The sequence below is a fragment of the Larus michahellis genome, chromosome 8 (assembly GCF_964199755.1).
Source record: "Larus michahellis chromosome 8, bLarMic1.1, whole genome shotgun sequence".
In the NCBI taxonomy this organism is placed as follows: domain Eukaryota; kingdom Metazoa; phylum Chordata; class Aves; order Charadriiformes; family Laridae; genus Larus; species Larus michahellis.
The window spans coordinates 2,112,626-2,130,762 of NC_133903.1; the positions used below are offsets into that span (position 1 = coordinate 2,112,626).

The following is an 18,137-nucleotide window of genomic DNA, read 5'->3' on the forward strand; positions in this document are numbered from 1 at the left end:
CCAGGGCTGGGCAGGACGGGTTTCCCCGGGGCATTTGCCCCTTGCCGGGGGGGGGCGGGTTGTTGCTGCTTGGTACCTTGGGCTGCCTTCCCTGTCTGCCATTCTGTGCTGCCATGTCTTGTGCGTCACTTTTGAAGAAAAAAAAACCCACAAGTCGGCAGCTGCTTCATGCTTTTCAGCTACTTGTTAACACAGTTTCAAAAGGTCCTGGTTTGGGTTTTTGCTGTGTGGTGGGTTTCTGGGGGTGTTTTTTTAACCCTCTTTCCTCACCCTTGTCTGTGTCCCTGAGGCCCAGCCGGCCTCCGCTCCGCTTTCCTGCCCGCCGCCCCTTCCCGGGTGTTCCGCGCTCTGCCTCTCCCAGCCTGAGGCGGCGGCCCCTCCGTGACGCAGGCGATGGCGTTAATTACCCCCATTCCCGCCCTCTCCTGAGGGGAGGCGGGCGGGTCCCTCCCCCATCACGTGACGCCGCCCCGCCTGGCCCTCGCCGGCCGCCGTCGCAGCGGGCGGAAGCCGGGCGCGCGGCCGCTGCCGTGCCCCCTGCGCCTGCGCCCTCCGCCCCGTCCCGTCCCCCCGCCCCCCCGTCCCCTCCCTCCTCCGCGCTGATGGCGGCGGCGATCATGGCGGCGGAGCAGGAAGCCGCGAAAGGCGGCGGCAGGAACCGCGGCGGCGTGCAGCGCGTGGAGGGCAAGCTGCGGGCCAGCGTCGAGAAGGGCGACTACTACGAGGCGCACCAGATGTACCGGACGCTCTTCTTCAGGTAGGGCCTGGCGCGGCCCGCCGCCCTGTCCTCCCCGCCCCCCCCCGGCACGGCCTTCCAGAGCCTTCCCACGCACCCGGCCCTGCCGCCGCGCACACGCCCCGCGCCCCATTGGCCGCCGCTTCCGCCCATCTCCGCCTTCTGCTCTCTCGTTGGGCCGCGGGGGGGCGGGGTGGGGCGGGTCCGTGCCGCGGAGGGTAGGGCGAGCTGGGCCCGGGCCCAGCCTGGGGGCAGTGGGCGGTCAGCGGGGCGCTCCCGCCGCCTCCCCGCTCGCTCCGCGCTCCCCCTGGTCCGGCCGCCGCCGAGGGGCGCGGCGGCTGCGCGGGAGGGCTGGGGGGCGGCGCGGGGAGCCGCCGCTCGTCGGGGTTTGAAGGTGAACCCCGGCCCGGCTGAGGGAGGGGGCCCGGCTCGGGAGGGCGCCGGCCCGCGTTGTGCGGGGGCCGCGTCGCGTCGTACTTGACGCCGTCAGGGACAGAGCTAAATTTCGCCCCCCCGTCCCCAAACGTCCCTTGGAGGCCCGAGGGGCTGGAGTGAGCCCCTCGTCATTCCCGGACCGTCCCCTGAGGCTCGGGGCTGGGCCCACCGCCTCCCCCGGCGCCGGGGCCTTCCAGGAGCTCCTCGGGCCTTCCTAGCGGCCTCGGCTTGTGTTAGGCATCAGCCTGGCTGCCGGGTGGGTTTAAAAACCTTTTCAGGGTTTGAAGGTCTTGGGCTGATGCTCAGCCAGGGAGCGGGGCTGCACAGTGTCCACCCTGTGGGACTGCTCAGAGGAAGGGGCAGCTCTCGGAGGGGCAGGAGTCGCCTGCACAGAGGAGTTTTATTAGAAAAGATTCTGGTTGATGTAGTATTTGTGTGCGTGGCAATGACTAAGTAGAGCAGGCCTAGGCATTTACCCAGAAATATCACTACTGCCTGTGATGTCATAAGAAACCGTATTTTTATTGCAAAAATTTTTTAGATTTGTTTTTTTTTATTTTTCACATCCACTGCAGTGGTCACCCTTTCTCTCATCAAAATTTAAAATGTACCATCCCTGGAGGTATTTCGAAGGTGCGCAGACAGGATGCTGAGGGACATGGTTTAGTGGTGGTTTTGGCAGCGTTGGGTTAACGGTTGGGCTTGATGATCTTAAAGGTCCCTTCCAACCTAGGCCATTCTGTGTAGAGCCTTGCTTGCAGGAGCACAGAATAAGGTATTTCTTCCAAGGCTTCCTTGGATGGTCCCAACTTTGTTCGCTTGAGGTTCTGCTGGGGGAGGGCAGGTGGGAAAACTGCCTTCTGAGTCTGGGTGCCTCACGCGTGTGTCTCCTGTCCCCGGAGCTCCTCGGAGGTGGAGTGGGAGCGGGCCCGTGGGCATCCACAGAAGAACAGCAGCCAGGCATGTGGGGAAGAGGGTCCTTGGTGCGTAACCGACTTCTGCTGCCAGTGTGCATGAGGCAGCCTGCCCTGCCCTGTGTACTGAGCACCATTAAATTAAAGTAGTTATGTTCTGCCATAGCCTTCTGATGGGATCAGCGAGGGCACCGTCTAGGCCTTAAGACTTAAATTGTATTTGAGAATAAATCTAAATTTAAGACAAAGCATGGCCTATTTTATAGTAAGGATTATGTGATGTGATGGCTGCGGTGGTGGAAGATGGCTTGGCTCAGCAGGTCACTTCTCATCCAGTCTTCTGAATGTATTAACTCACATACTTTGCTTAAGCCACCCTGAATTAATTTAGAATCAAAGATCCTGCCTTTTCCATTTTAAATGCAGTAGAAAGGAGTTTCTCAATTAAATGAAAAGGTGACATTTGCATAGCTAGGAAGAAGGTTTCCTTCTAGGCAAAAAGATGTAATAAGACTGTGAAATTTGTTTGGAGAGTCACTGAGGCCAAAAAAGAGTCCTGGATAGTCTTGCCTGTCCTCTGTAAAATGTATGTTACATGTCAGCAGTTTTCCAGAGACATGTTAACACGGAGTGAGATGATCTCAGCTGCAGAATTGTAGTTGGGACAGCCAGTGCTTACTTGTTGTAAACAACAGCAGCCTGTAAAACATTAGTCTGTTCTGTCATGAGTTGCGTATTAAAGTTGAAATCCTGACTCGGAGCTTCAGAAGTCATAAACTGAGACATGTGAGGGTGGAGGAGGGGAAGCAGCGGAGGAGGAAAGATTACCATAAGCCTGCCTCCTGCAGGCTTCTTATCCCTCCCTCTCATCCAGGGAGCAGGTGGGAAACTGCTGCTCCTGCCTGACCCTGAGCAGCGAGTCCCGGGCTCCTCCGGACAGGGGTGCTGGTGCCGGGGTGGTGCTGTAGGGGCTGGCTGCATTGAGCTCTGCTCTGTTTAGGATTTGGTGACAGAGTCAAACTTCCAAGTTTAACATCCCTGTTGTAGTTACATTGGCATCTGTTTTCCTGATGCTTGTAGGTACTTTTTCTGGTATGAGTAATCCGTTCCAGGATTTCTCTTGTTCTAAATGCCATTTAGATTGATGTCATGAATATTTATTTTTATTAAAAAAACTTTTAAAATAAAAGTTCTTTTTAAAAAAGCACGCCACCTCTTTTAAATGTATTTTATATTGTAAAGCTGTTTCCAGCGTCTTTTAGTATCTGCTATAATAATTCCCAGATTAAGAGCTCCCAAGTAGCATTGTGAATCTACTGGAAGTAGAACTTGTGGAAGGGGATCCACACTGAGTTTCGGAGTCAAATGCCTGAGAGGCAAACCTGCATGTGAAGCCAACTATAAAAATGTTGGAGCTGCTGATCCGTTTAAGTAACGTGCGAAGCATTTGCTATGGTGATTGCAAGTCTCAATTGCTGAGTCTACTTATTCCAAAAACCCACCCTCATGCCATCCGTTATTACAGTTCTGCTGGTTTGGATGAAAGACCTTGGGGTTTCTGGAAGACGATGAGCAGGATGGGAGGACTGTCTCCTCCCCTGTTTGTTGTCCGATCTGATTGTACCAGTAGGACCTGTCCCTGGGGCTGCCACGTGTGACAGGAGTCTCACCCACAGCACAAGAGCTTTTGGGATCCAGCGTTGTCCCTGGGGTTAGTGTGATCCCTCCGTGCCCACACTGTCCCACCGCTCCCAGACTGCTTCACTCCTGGGTCCACCGACCCTTCACTGTTACCCATGGGGACGCTCATGCATCGGGTCTGCTCTTTGGGGGACCCAGCTGCTGCAGGAGCAGAGAGCGGGGAACCAGGGGCACGGCACGGCCAGGTGTCGTAGAGGACAAAACGAATATTGCAGATACTAAAGCAGTGTGGGAGAACTGGAGTCTTATCTTTTTGATATAAGCTGTTGTTATTAACTACTCAGACATTCGGAGAAGCAGTTAAGAGAAATGGAAGTTGGAAACTCTATCTGCTGCCACACCTTAACTGCTTTTATAGGAAATGCTGCATTTATATTCTGGAGATGTGACTACCCAAGACCCTTAGTTACCAATAGTGGTGGTGTGCAGGAGGCTGCGGTCACAGCACCGTGGTAAGAGGCTCCCGCTCTTGAGGGAACCATTGGGAGCAAGTTATTTTATTCTTCATTTCTTGATTCACTCTTAAGCAAGGCAGGTGGAAGCTGCATCAGGTGTGTCTTGAAGAATAATATTTGAGAGCCCAGACTTGTTTCTTTTATGAATTGGTGACTCTGTGAAGTGTTGCACGGTAGATCTTGCTGGCTCTTTTTGTCTTACTGGAGCCCATCAGAGACAAGTTATTCTGGTTCAGCAGAGGACCAGTATGTGGCTGACATCCCCTGGCAGAGAGCAGTAGTGGTCACAGAGAGTTAAACCAGTGGAAAGGAGCCATGGGTGAGGAGAGGACTGGAGTCACTGGGGCAGCACCGGGGGAGCGTGCTGTCCAGGGAGTGTTCCAAAAACTGTCACTGTGATGGCTTTGGTAAAGGCTCTGATGTGACGGTCTGAGCGATGTCATTCAGTGCGTTGGCATCTTTTGCTCAGGTGAACTCCTGGGATCATTTACTTTTCTTTGTTTCAGCCCAAATCAGGTTTGAAGCTCTCATTTTTCATTCTTATACTCTGTGCTTGCATTCCATCAAGCCTGGAGCAGAAAACAAATTGTAGCTTACAGTTACGTCATTGTTGAAACTAACCTGATTTAAAAATACATCCCTTATTGCCTTTATTTTAAATTTTAGCAATCTTTAAACGTAAGTAACTTTAAGTGTACGCAACTTATTTAGTGATACTTTTTATCAAGGCTTTGATGTTGTTTTCAGGTATATGTCACAAGGAAAACACGCAGAAGCAAGAGAACTAATGTATTCAGGGGCTTTGCTGTTCTTCAGCCATAACCAGGTAAGTCACTCGTTTCGTGTGTGGGTTTGGGTGGGGGTGTTATTCCAAGGTTTTGAGAGGTGAATGGTAAATTCTCTATGGTAAACATTTGGGGTAATTGCTTTGTAATCTTTTATCTCTTTGTTGAGCCTTTCTCCACAAAGAAGGATTATGCCAAGCTGGAACATAAAGCAGAAGTGTTTGTGGGCATCCAAACAATAATAGTAACCATGTCTGTTTTGCTTTCCTGGAGGCTTCTCTTTTCATGCCATTAAATTATTATAATTTTTTTATAATGACAGGCTGAGACTTGATACTGTGCTGTAGATGTTGATAAAAGTATTAAATCTGCCTCTGACAAAATTCTGCTTGGTGTTTTCTTTTATGTGCTGATATGTTCATCACTACCAGTATGTGTCTGTTTTGTAGCAAAACAGTGCTGCGGATCTGTCCATGCTGGTTTTGGAGTCTTTGGAGAAATCGGATGCAAAAGTAGCAGATGACCTTTTAGGTGAGGTGACCTCTGCGCTCGGTTTGATGGTGTTCAGGTGTGCTTTCACTTCACGGTGACTGTTGTTAACAGTCTCGAAACCTGAAATCCTTCCTGTATGCCCTCCCATGTGGCTAAGAGTTACCTTCAGCATAGAAATGGATGGGGGAAGACTTTATTAGAGATGAATGGATTCCCAATAACTTTTTTGGCATGCTTAGAACAAACATCGGTGTGTTGTGGCGTTGTCCGTTCCTCGATGCAGCAGTAATGTATTGTCTGCACGGTCATTGATGTCCCAGGGCTTTGGTGGATGGTGGTGTCACACCCCAGCAGTGTGGTAGTGTCACATTATTTGTGATTCATCTGTTCACAAGGGAATTTTTCTTGTTTGACTGTGAGATTTGGTAAGCAGGCAATTCAGGGAGACCTTCTTGAGAGCTGCCTGGCCAGACCACTGCTGCAGCGTGGGTGAACCACTCCTGTTAACCACCTATGGATGGAGACAGACAGACTGAGGCTGTTCTTTGTTTACTTAGATCAGCTCTGACATTTTGTGTCCCATCTATGATCTGGTGGTGTTCCTCTGAACTGCAGCCCTCTGTCCCTCGCCCTGTGAATGGCAAGCAGTCCCATAACCTGCAGCCTTTCCTGCTCCTTGGAACTGCGTGGTGCTCTGGGATGTCCTGTCCCAAAGGATGAGATGGGGAAGCTGTCACCAGCTGGCTGCAAGGCACAGCTTTGGGCTCTGGGGGAGTCATAGGAGTATTGCTGGCTGATAGATGCAAGATTGGCTTGCTGTATGAGAAGTGTCTCAAGTTCAAAGTCACTCTTCTTTAAGGGGGCTTATGGAGGCCCGTTAGGGGACCTTAAATACACACTATCACTGTCACTTTCATGTTGGAGCTTAAAGATGCACTAGAACCAGCGGTTCATCCTATTGCTATTAATGCTAAATATTTGTGAATCTTATTGCTTCTAGAAAACTTGGCTAAATTGTTTAGTTTAATGGATCCAAATTCTCCGGAAAGAGTGGCTTTCGTATCCAGAGCACTAAAATGGTCTAGCGGGGGATCAGGAAAACTTGGACATCCAAAACTACACCAGTTACTAGCAATTACCCTGTGGAAAGGTAAGAAAAAAACCCCTGGCTTTTCTGTGTTTTGTTTTGAAAGTGTTGAAAGTATGATATTGTAAGAGATCTATTTTGAAAATAATCTAAGGAAGCTGAGATGGATATGGTTGATTGGGTTCTGCTATTACCTGATTTTTGCAGTAACTTCAGCCTAACGTTACTAATAAAAAAAAAAAACCTGGGGCTGTAGTGCAAAACCCAAAACACAACTGCTATAAAGCTCTCTGTAAAAGGAAGGTTGATCCTTTAGACCTTGAGGTAGTTTGATTGAGTCATTAGGAGGAAAATTGCTGGGGCACAAAGCTGTTCTATCCTGTTTGTTTTATTTTTGAATCCTGGATAAACCTGACAAAGATCGAAATACATCACCTAGCATCCAAAACAGTCTTTGGATGTGTAATTGGGTACTTTTTGAGACGATGATCAGCAGGCTTATTCCAGAATGAGTGTCGTGGCCTTTGATTTATGTGGGATTTTATTACTTGTGATGGGATGTAAGAGAATCCAAAAATGCACTGAATAATTATTTTAATTGTGGATGATAGCCAGTTTTAAAGTCTTGTGTTCAAAACATAACAAACGTGAGTGAGAGCAGTTGAATAAATGCCGTCTCTTCTGTGGTTTCTTGTGAATTAATAACTCTGCAAGATGATTGTTTATTTCAAATTTTTCAGTAGCTGCAAAGCGGTGATAGTGGTTTCATGTAACAGTCCTGACCCAATGGTCAACATTCCAGCTTGTTGCCTTTCTGCGTGTCATATGCAATCCTGTAGCTGTTCTCGTGGGACTTATGTTAGCTTGATGGCTGCTGCCAGCCAGAAAGGGCGGATTTTCCTCAGAGCGTTTAAGTTAGAAGCTGAGACAAGATTAGGATAAGAAATGTTGCATTCTGAAAGTAAAAATCCCCGTTTTGTAGCCATCTGCTCACTGTTCTTTTGAAGAGCAAAATGTGTACGTTTTCTTAGTCTGGAGTTTTTGAGATTTTCATCAAAAAAGGCTCAGATTTTTAAAACAAAGCTTTTAAATTCCAAAAATCAGCAGCTGTCCAGTTTTGATTTGTCATTGCAGTGATTTTGCGTGATGCTTTGCTTCAAGTTAAGTTCTAACAAGTCATTGCCACTTCTTACACCTTTTTTTCCCGTACAATTGCTGTTCAGCATATGGAAGCAATTTTAATTTTGATAGCGAGAGTGGGCTAGGCTAAAAATAGGAAATGCCTTCTTTCTGTGCACTTAGAGAGAAGGACGCTGAAGGTGCTGTTTGACTTCTTGGTGCGCATGGTCTAATATGGAAGTTCTTGATTCTCCTCCTCAGCACTGGTGGTGATAGCACACGAAGTGGCAACGTGCGGTTAGATAACATGAGAGCACTGCAGCTCACGCTGTTTGTCCCGGTGGTAGCTGTGTTTTGTGGTTGCATTGAACAAACTGTATCTAAATCAAATGTATTTAGGTTAACATATTTATTATCTCCCTTTATAAATTGTCTGTAACTTATAAAGGAAAAAGCCTCCTCTCTTTTTGCTAGTTGTCTTGTTTATATACCGTGTGTGTAGCTCTTGTCCTTTTACCAGCTGTAGCATACAAGCCTAACAAATTTGTTTTTACATTCAGGTATGATGAACCGATTTCTTAAAAGCCATTTTCTTTTTCCTTTTATAGAGCAAAACTATAGTGAATCTCGGTATCACTTCTTGCACTCTACAGATGGCGAAGGATGTGCAAATATGCTGGTAGAATACTCCTCGTCCAGGGGATATCGCAGTGAGGTGGACATGTTTGTAGCACAGGCAGTACTACAGTAGGTGTTTAACTTTTTTTTTTTTTTTTTTACTGTTTTGCTGACATGACACTGTGTTTGGGGCCAGTCTAATTTAATCATGATAACTGTAGGTGTTAACCATGCATCCTTTTCAAAAGAAACTGTGAAACTGGCCAGAGCTTCTGAAACTCACTTTGTGTGGTAACAACATGAGAAAACCATCTCAAACCCGGTGTGTTGAACTGGTCAGACTGGAGAGAGAGAGGAACAAATAACACATTCAGGTCAAACCTGAAAGCATGTTAATTGCCTGAAGAATTAATGTAATCTGTTTGACCCCGAAAGCACAATTCTTAGCGTTGTTAACACCACTTTATGTCTAGTTAGGGCTTACCTTGACGTCCTTACCAAGACTGGACCTAAGCAGGGTCTATATTTACCTTTAGTGTAGTACTTGCTCTCTGGCTCGTTGTCCTAAGAGACAACTTGTCTTGGGTCACCCTGGTCCGTGAGCAGCAGTGCGACGGTTCTGGGTTTGACACAGTTGCTAGTGGCTTTCATTTACTTGGGCATTTATTTTGTAGAAGGTGGGAGTGCAAGCTCTGATGTGCCTTTGCAGAGCTCATGTGCAATTAAGGTTGACAAAGCCAATTTTGCTGTGTTTAATCAGCTGATGGCTTTCTTCAGTCAGGGAAAGCGGCTCACGGAGGAGTCTGAGGAGGAGGTGGAGACAGGACTGTGCAGCAGGGAGTCAGGGAGAGAGTAGGTGTTGGGGGAGAGGGAGGAGGTGAGAGCAAGTCTGTCTCTCTTTTGGCAGCAGTGAGCTGTCATCTCAGATCTGTCCTGCTTTCCATAGCTGGTTGATACAGATTGCGGTGATTTTGATCAGTAGAAAATCCTTTATGGAAATCCAGTATGTGCAGGACTCTTAAACAATTTTATGAGGCTTTGTTCTGGAGAGGGGGAAATTCTGGAGAGAAGGTATCTGTAAGAGATTATTTTTTCAGTATTTATACAGCAATAGTGCTGCATCCTTTACTGGCCTATATCTGAAATACTGTACTAAATCCTCTTACATAGCAGTGTGTACTCTAATGAAAATAATTGCAGGTCCTTGCTCAGCAGTAAGGCAGAAGAGCCCCGTGCCCTTGTGCGTGTGAGAGTACAGAACTGGAGGCCAGCCTGCGACCGAGAATGCGACGGCTCGTGGCAGCCTTCCCAGGGCTCGCCGACAGCGTTTGTCCCAGATAAAGTCTCTTGTTAGGCCTATGGGACTTGCAGAGATTGCCAGTTAAATTAACTGGACCTGAACAAAGGCTGGGAAGTCGATCTGTTAACCGCTGCCCCATGGCTGGGGAGCTCAAAGGGTAGCTTCATGACGAGACTTTTGGACGTGTGTGTCAAACTTCTCGGTGATCCTGATGCCATGTTATTTTGAGGTAGTGCTAATAGAATGTCAGAGGCGTCGGACGCTGGCAGATACATACTGAAAGGAGATGTGTTTGGGAGTGGATGGGGCCAGGAGAGAGGTCTTTAATTAGGTTTGTACCTCATCATAGTAAACTCTGGACGAGTAAATGCAATGTCAGGTTTAATTTGAATTACGCAGTGGCCGGTCTTTCCACATTTTGATTTAATTGATGCCCTCTTTTTGTAACCCTCCTGTATACAATCTGCTTAGATCTTGGTTAAACTCATTCAATTAATATTTAATGTCAGTTCTCCCTCCCAACCCGCTTATTCCACAATGTAGTTCAGTAGCGATTTTCCCCTTCCTCAGTTGATGGCCAAACCATTGTCAAAGATGTGCACCTCTGCCGGGTAGTTTTTGCCATCATTTTAAACCTGAGATGGTTTCTATGCGCAAATGAAGTACAGACTGTCGAGCATTTGGCTTCCCTTTCTCTTTCTGCATGTAAAACTACTTCTCCACCTTTTATTTTTAACTTGCCCTGTTCTGTTTCCTTTTGCAGATTTCTCTGCTTAAAAAATAAGACCAGCGCATCAGTTGTTTTCACAACATACACACAGAAGCATCCCTCGATAGAAAAGGGTCCGCCCTTTGTTCAGCCACTGCTAAACTTCATCTGGTTTCTGTTGTTGGCGGTTGATGGGTACAGTATGAATTTTCCTCATGTTGTTCTTGGTTTCCTTTGCATTTGTTACTGGGGTTACATTTCTGGTTGTTTCCTTTCTAGAGGAAAACTAACAGTATTTACAGTATTGTGTGAACAGTATCAACCTTCACTGAAAAGAGATCCCATGTATAATGAGGTGAGTTACTCGTGGCTGTAAACAGGATTTAACCTACAGAATGAGTTAAATAATAGCTGATTGTCTCCTGTTTTGTGACTGGTACAGAGGAGTCTGATCTAGCTTGTGCGGTGTGACTGCTGCCCGTAGTGGTTCCACCTGTAAACGAAGTAGCTGACGTTGTTCTTCACCTTGTGTCGTTTCAGTACCTAGATAGAATAGGACAGCTTTTCTTCGGTGTTCCGCCCAAGCAGACATCGTCCTACGGAGGGTTACTAGGTAAGGTTTGTGCTGATGATTGTTTACAGACACCACCAGTCTTCTCAGAGCAGTGGCTTGTACAAAAAGGCTGTGCTGGAAACAGATAATTTGTTCTAACAAATGTATCAGTTTTTTCATAGCCTGTAGAAACAGCCCCTGCTGTAGAATACGAGATGAACTGGTTTCATGTGAAAGCGATTGGGTGAAGCTAGTAGACTTCCCATCTTTCAGAAGGGCAGAAGCATGTAAATGACTCTTACAGATAATTTTTGTCATTACGGTATAACTTCCAAATGTAAAGAAAAATCTTGTTTGTGTTAAAGCTTCATTTCCTCAAACGTCGGCGGCATTTTCCTGAAGTCAAGTCTGGGACTTTGGGAGAGTCTAACCAGTGCTGGTATAAAATGAATGCTCCCAAAGTAAAAATTCTGAAATTAATACTGCACTTCTACAAGAAGTGAAAGGGAATAGAGAAATTCAGCCTGCATTTCCTGGCTCTTGAATAAAATGTCAGCAAATTGGACTGGATTACTTCTGTAAAATTGAATTTTCTTGAGAACTAAGTTTCTCTGTTTGGAAAGGGACTTGAAGCTTTACCTGCAAACAGCAATTCACGGGTACCCAAATTTTGTGAAAAACATGAGCATCATAGATCCCATATGTAAGTAACAGCTTTTCGGTATTTCAAGCAATCTTAAAATGAATAAACGAGGGAGAACACATAAATGCCTCCAACGAGTTCTTTATAGGCATTGCTGGGTTTTGACCGTTTCCTGGCTGGAGGTGCCTTGCCTCACTTGGTTGGGTTTTTTCTTTCCTCTCGTGCTGCAGCCACAGCCCGTAAGTCTGTGACTTTAGCGGGGTTTTTCCGGTGTACTCTTAGAGAAGGAATAGTATCAAAATACAGCTTCCCAAAGCAATAAACTCTGAATGGAAACCAAGGAGCGAATGCTAATGTCCTGCTGAGACTCTTCTGCTAACAAACAAACAAAAAAAAAAAACAAAAAAAAGTTATTTTTTCATTGTTGAAATCTGCAGCTTAGCAGGACGGTAGGAGAACAGTTAAAAGTTTTTAGGATGAGAAAGTAAAATTGGCAATCTCGACTGTCCTGTATTTTATTCTAGGAAATCTTTTAAACAGTCTGATGGGGACTGGAGAAGATGAGGACACGGAAGATGGTCAGGAAGATAGCAGTCCCATCGAGCTCGACTGAATGCTGTTGTCTCTGGGTGGCGTGTAAGTCTGGTGATTCGATGACTCCAAAGACAGTTTTGGAATTTGAATCCTGCAGTTGTTTCCTGGCGCCTAAAAGGGCTCCTCCGGTCTTTTAGAAATGGTTGCTGAAATGTTTATAATGTTCGGTCTATATTATTTATGTAAAAAAAGAAAGAAACCAACAAAAAGTATCCAAACGAACCAATCGGAGCAATTGTTAGCAGGTTTCCAATACAGCGGCTGTTGACTTTGATTAAAATATAGTCTTCTACGGTTTCTGATGCAGTATTCCCTTTTGCACAGTAATTGAATAAAGCATAAATATGGGTCTTGTACTTCACGGCCTACTCGATACCATCTTTGTTACGAGAAAGCCTCCTTGACCTCTGCCGCCTCCAAGGAAGATCTCGAAAGGCAGGGTGATCAATTGAATAACGTATTGGCGAGGCTGGTGCCAAAAGTAACTGCGAGACGAGCCAAGCAGCCTAATTTGAGATGCACACCCAAGAGACGTTGTTACCCAGACCTGGTTTCCGCTGGTGTGAGTAGCACGGACGCCATTCCCGCGGCCTTTCGCTCCACGCACGGGCTGGCTCCGGCCCCGCGCACGCGCGTGCTCGGCCGACACCTCCTGAAAAGCACAAGATTGAATCGCTCTGCGGTAAAAGCCAATCAGTGGAACGTAGGTAATTGCCTTCCCTGTGGATCTCTCTTGCCTAGGTGTGAAAACTTGGCTCGTGGCTCTACTCCTTTGGAACGGATTCAGCGCAAGTTCACAACCATACGTCGAGGCGTCGGCCTTCTAGCGCATGAAATGATTTGCCGCGAGCAACGTATGTGTTTGAACTGCAGCTGTGCGTAAAGGAAAGGGATACTGCAGAACTTTTGGCTCTTTATGATATATTTATTTTTCTTGGGTGATTGATTCATTTAACATTTTCTGTAAAAAAGAATAAATCAATAAATAATGGAGTAACTTCGCCCCCAGCGGTAGGCATAGCCGTTCGACATCTCCTCCTCTTTAACGCAGCACGGCGGATGGCAGTGGTACAGTGAGCAGATGAAAGGGTGGGGAAACGCTTTATTTTTTCACGGTGAAAATAAAAAGGCTTAGATTAATAAACAGCAATCATGCATGGGGGAGGGAGGGATTAATACGAATTTATTGACTGTATGAAAAAGAAAAGGCATTGACAGGAAGACTTTGTGTTAATTGTGAAGTCTCAAATAAACACTTTATACCAGGATCTGTGATGTTGCTGCTTTGGAAGAGTTTTATGAGCGGAGATCTTGCTTTCTTTGCTATTTCCCCCCATCCCTGTCCTGTGTCCTCCGGAGGCGGGTGACGGGGAGTTTGAGTGTTCAGCTCCGGGTACGGAATGCAGTTGCAAATGACAGCCGTGTGTACAGCATACGTGTGTGTGTGTAAAACCGATATTAAAATATATACGCACACACACATAGAAACAGCCTTTTGTGTATATAATAATTTATAATTAACTATTGCATATAATTTATAATATTAATTACACACACGCACAATCTTTATAGCTAGCTACAAACAAAAACAATGAGCCCGGCCTGCTCCCTCCCTGCTTGACATGCCCGGGGTTTTAAGTGTGAGTGAGTGACAGTATGTGTGTAAAATACATATTTATAAAAAAATTATCAATTGTATTATAATATAACGTTATTAAAATTATATATTATTAAAATACATATTCATAAATTATAATATTTTATATTATATATAATTAATAATGTTAATTACCTGTCTCTAGTTACGCATACACGTATTGTCCTGGTTTGAGGGCCACTGGGGGCCAATATAGACATACGCATATGGATATATGTGTGTTTATACGCAATATAGTTCTCTTAAATTTATAATACAAGTATATGTATAAATTATACAATTTATACTTATATAAAAAGCAAGCACGTGTATATTTGTAATATATAATTAAATATTTTATAAATTTGCAATTATAAAAAAAAAATCTCTATCCATACACAGACACCTGTATGAAATACATTTAGCTTATGTATTTTGTAGGTTAAACGTGTATGTCTGATGACGGCTACGTGTACACGGGCATGTGCTCGTATGATCTCTGTTCAGCGCGCTCTCTCTCACACACACGTGTACCGTGTTACGCCTTTATCGGCTACGCAGTTCAGCGTTGTGGCTGAATAGCCAACGATTTATTTCTATAGTCCCAAGACTGTATCTTTTGTGTACGTGGGTGCACACATAGAGAGAAGCCATGAGTACGCGCTCTAAAGTAGACAGGCTGTACGCTATATAATACACAAATAAGTATAATGTATATTATGTTATAAATAGGTGTGTGTGGTTTACGTGAAATGTATTTACCTGGTCCATATGTACACATGTGCACAGGGTCCTGTGCCCGTCCCCCCCCCGCCCAGGGCCCTGCCCGCACCCTCACCTACGTGTCTGCAGATGGTTTTTTTACCCGCCCCCCCCCGTCCCTCCCCTGCCCCAGCACCACACGGCCACGGCTCGGACATCATAATTTATTGGTTGGAATGACATTTAGTAGCAGAGTGGTGTCGGCAGTGACAGGCGGCACGCACACAGCCCAGGGATGCTCTCGCGTACACACACCAACGGACGGACCGCGGGGACGGGGACGGGACTTCACCCGGGGCCGGAAATTTCAAGTTTGGGTAAAAAAATCCAGCACGCGGCGTACAGGTCCCAGCCCACCCACCCGCGGGAATTACAGTGCTCAACACAGCGCTGAAACGTCACTTCAAGCAGCTTTTTTTTTTTTTTTTTGGCAGAAAAAAAACAAAATTAAAAAAAAAAAATTAAGATAATTATTGGGGGGAAAAAAAAAAGTGCACCCACCATTCCGGAGAAGCAGCGAGCCGTCGGGGCCAGGCTGGGCTGTTACGGTGCCTGTCAGCACCGCTGCCCCTAAAGTTCAACCCACCCCCCCCTCCCAAAACCGGGCTCCCAAAAAGGGGTGAAACCCATGACAGAGGAGCACCCCAGGGAGCAGAGCCGGGCCCCCACCCCACAAGCTTTGCTCCCCTGGTGTCACCTCCTGGCTCGGTGTCCCCCATCCCCTCACAGAGCCCCAGGGCTGGGGCGGGGGCATTAAGCAGGTAACGAGGCCACCGACGCTCATTTCCTCTGTTTCTAAACCCCCTTTGACCCCCAGCCCGGGCAGAGCATCACCACTGCTCCCCCCATGGGGTCATTCCTCACGTCACCATCCCAGCTGTTCCCAGGTTGGTCCTTCCCATCCCACCGGGACGTCGCTGCTCAGGGACACCCCGCTCCCCAGGGAAAGGGCTGGCGGGGAGCCAGGGGACGCCCAGCTCCAGCCCCATGGAGCAGCTCGTGGGGAAAAGCCCCATCTCCCCCGGAGACGTGCCAGCAACAGTCTCCCCCAGCCCGCCGAGGCCGGGTGACACCCCTTCCGGGGGTGACAGGGACCATGCGCCCAGCGGAGCGGCCACGGAGCCGAATTTCAGGTTGGATCAGCATCTTCTCCGACATTTCGCTGCCATCCTTCTTGGTTTCTGACATGATCAAGTGAATGATGAGGGGAAAGGGAAGTATTATTATTATTATTATTATTACTGTTATTATTATTCTTCTTCATTATTTTTAACATTTCAAATAAAACCACGTTGTGTTGTAAACAGAAGCTCACTCCTCAGGTCTGCCCAGCCAGTCCCCGCTAAGGTTTATGTTTGAAATGGGCTTCCACTGCAAGAGAAGAGCAGAGACAGGGGGTCAACAGCCGGACGAGGACCGGCAGGCGGCCACAGCCCGGCACAGGCCCACGCTGAGCATGGTCCTTGTCCTGCCGATGCTCCTTGGGTCCGATTATCCCTATAACTGGGTGACCGAGCATCCTTACAGCAGCATGGACATCATGCCAGAGGCGATGAAGAGGGAAGGAGACCATCCTCCTCCTCCCAGCACGAGCCCCTCTCTGCTGGGACAGACTGCACCCTCCCCAGGTGAGGAAGGGCTCGCGCAAGGGAGGGATGCTGCTGCATCCCTGAGCCCCTCCATCCAGCCCTGAGCCCCTCCATCCATCCCCTTCCATCCGTCTGCCCCCCATCCCCAATTCCCCCATCCATCCTCCCCATTCCTGACCCCCCTCCATCCATTCCCCCATCCCTCCTCAATCCCCTCCATCCATCCCTGATTCCCTCCATCCATCCCATCCTCCAGCACCCGGGAAATCCCACCCCCCCCAGCAAACCCACCTGCGTATTCCTGAGGCAGCATGGGCCGGCTTATCACTTTCTGAAAGGTCGTAATCCACTCCAGCTGGTCGTCCTCCGTCTCGCAGGCAAAGAGGAATTTCCGATCGGGGGTGACGATGGTTATCCCGTGCTGCCAGTGGTTTCCCTGCGTGGATGGCGGGAGCCCTTCCAGGACCTTGTAGCTGTTTTCCTTGCTCCCGATGAAAACCTCCCCTCTGGCGAAGGCATCCTAGGGGACAGCGGGGAGCTCGGCTGTGACTGGGACGGGCGCCCGGACGTGGCTCACCCCACACCAGCCAGAAGCTCCACCAGCAAAACGCAGCAGCTGAACACCGACGGCACCGGCCACCCCACAAAGCCCCGCTCCAGCTCCTCCCAGGGCACCCACGACACGGGACCAACACCCGGGACACACAATTCAGCCGCAGAAAAAGTTGAAGCTGGTCCACGGGGTTTCCAAAGCATTTTTGGCGAGTATCTGTGCATGGGGCTACTGCACGCTGAACCCAGGTAGATGCACCCAGCAGTGACCGCTCCATGCCCTCTTGGCTCCCCCACCAGCCTGAGCTTCACTGCATATTATTATGTTCATCATCATCATCATTATCATCATCGGTAGTAGTAGTATCACCATCATTATTATTGATTATTCCCAGCAGACAGCCCAGGCACCTTCGTCTTACCAGGGGATCTTTGAAATACATGAGCCGTCGGTCATCCATGGTGAACCATCGCTTCTTGAATCCCTCTGTTTGCTGAAGAGGCAAAAAAACTCCGGATTACACACCAAAGCAGCGCAGCTCTTTGCCTACCGGGCACGGCCCAGGAGGTCCGAGGCTCTCGGAGGAGCCCGGGGGGCTGGGGGGGTTGGGGACAGGCGGCTCCTGGGCCACCACCAGGGAGGTGGGGTGTTCGCTCTGTGAGGTGAGTCTGGCTTTTTTTAAGGCGTATTAATGCACTCACGACATTAAGGCTTCGCCTCCCCGGCAAGGGAGGGTCTGTGTCACCAGCGGAACCTTCTCAGCCCCGTACAGGGCAAGGCTCGTGTTTAGAGGGACTGCAGAAACGCTGTAGGTCCTACCTTTGGCCCCGTTTTCTCCATGTACCCTTCCTTCAGGTAGTTTCTAGAAAGCTTTGGCACCAGCTGGAGCAGCCGAAGAGGAGAGAAAAGAGCAGCGTCAGATGGGGGGAGCCGGGGGGCGACCAGCTGTGTGGGACAGGGCTGGGGAGGTCCCTGGAAGGGAAGCCCACTCCCAGCCCACCCGGCCCCACTGCCCCAAAGCGCTGGGACGAGGCGGGGGCAGGACCACGAAGCGTCTTTGAGCGCTCCCACCATCAGGCCGGCAGCCTCCAGGAGAAGCCCCGGGGCCAAACCCCACCCCAGCGGTCAGCTCTGGGGGAGCAGCCCCTCCACCAGCCGCAGCGGGAGCTCCTCATGCCGTACAATTTGCCTGTAAAACCTCGTTAACAGCCACCGCCTGCGCACCACCCCCCCCACCCCCCCGCAGATATTGCTGACAACAGCTCCCCAGCGCCGGGGCTATTTTTAAGGCTGCTCAGTGAGAACAAGGCAGTCGCTGCGAGATCTTTGGAGATGCCTCTAAAAGCCTCTTGAAAGATGATGAGTCCCCCCAAAACCTGGCCACACGCCCCCCCTCCTCCTCCCCCCCCCCCGCCCCTGCTCCTGCCTTTCATTTAAGCAGGTTATTGATGGCTCC

The 18,137-nt window shown here is 48.5% G+C and overlaps 2 protein-coding genes across 5 annotated transcripts in view; one reads left to right on the forward strand and one right to left on the reverse strand.

Moving 5' to 3' along the window:
- The first annotated feature begins 467 nt into the window (after positions 1–467).
- GET4 (guided entry of tail-anchored proteins factor 4) lies at positions 468–13,409 on the forward strand. Of its 2 annotated transcripts, XM_074597272.1 has the most exons (10): positions 468–757; positions 4,989–5,067; positions 5,476–5,557; positions 6,519–6,668; positions 8,333–8,471; positions 10,406–10,546; positions 10,631–10,706; positions 10,892–10,964; positions 12,072–12,183; positions 12,883–13,409. In XM_074597272.1, exons 1-9 carry the CDS (start codon positions 603–605, stop codon positions 12,158–12,160), a joined length of 984 nt encoding a protein of 327 aa, XP_074453373.1. In that variant the 5' UTR covers positions 468–602; the 3' UTR covers positions 12,161–12,183; positions 12,883–13,409. The 2 variants fall into 2 exon arrangements, with proteins under 2 accessions (XP_074453373.1, XP_074453372.1); XM_074597271.1 differs by having other exon boundaries at positions 12,072–13,409.
- A 1,280-nt stretch (positions 13,410–14,689) lies between these two features.
- The window catches only part of ADAP1 (ArfGAP with dual PH domains 1), a 62,451-nt gene continuing 59,003 nt past the window's right edge, over positions 14,690–18,137 (reverse strand). For all 3 annotated transcript variants that reach the window (XM_074597570.1, XM_074597572.1, XM_074597571.1), the window contains exons 8-11: positions 17,501–17,563; positions 17,103–17,174; positions 16,420–16,648; positions 14,690–15,910 (exon numbers count right to left, since the gene is read on the reverse strand). In XM_074597570.1, coding sequence (XP_074453671.1) covers positions 15,882–15,910; positions 16,420–16,648; positions 17,103–17,174; positions 17,501–17,563 — 393 coding nt within the window. In that variant the 3' untranslated portion in view covers positions 14,690–15,881. The remainder of the gene's footprint in view (positions 15,911–16,419; positions 16,649–17,102; positions 17,175–17,500; positions 17,564–18,137) is intronic.

What these genes read in the sequence shown, in the direction of transcription:
- GET4 (XM_074597271.1), top strand. Translation starts at nt 603, where the DNA reads ATGGCGGCGGCGATCATGGCGGCGGAGCAGGAAGCCGCGAAAGGCGGC. An exon ending in TACCGGACGCTCTTCTTCAG is followed by an intron (nt 758 to 4,988) that starts GTAGGGCCTGGC and finishes TGTTGTTTTCAG; the next exon opens with GTATATGTCACAAGGAAAAC. An exon ending in AGTAGCAGATGACCTTTTAG is followed by an intron (nt 5,558 to 6,518) that starts GTGAGGTGACCT and finishes TATTGCTTCTAG; the next exon opens with AAAACTTGGCTAAATTGTTT.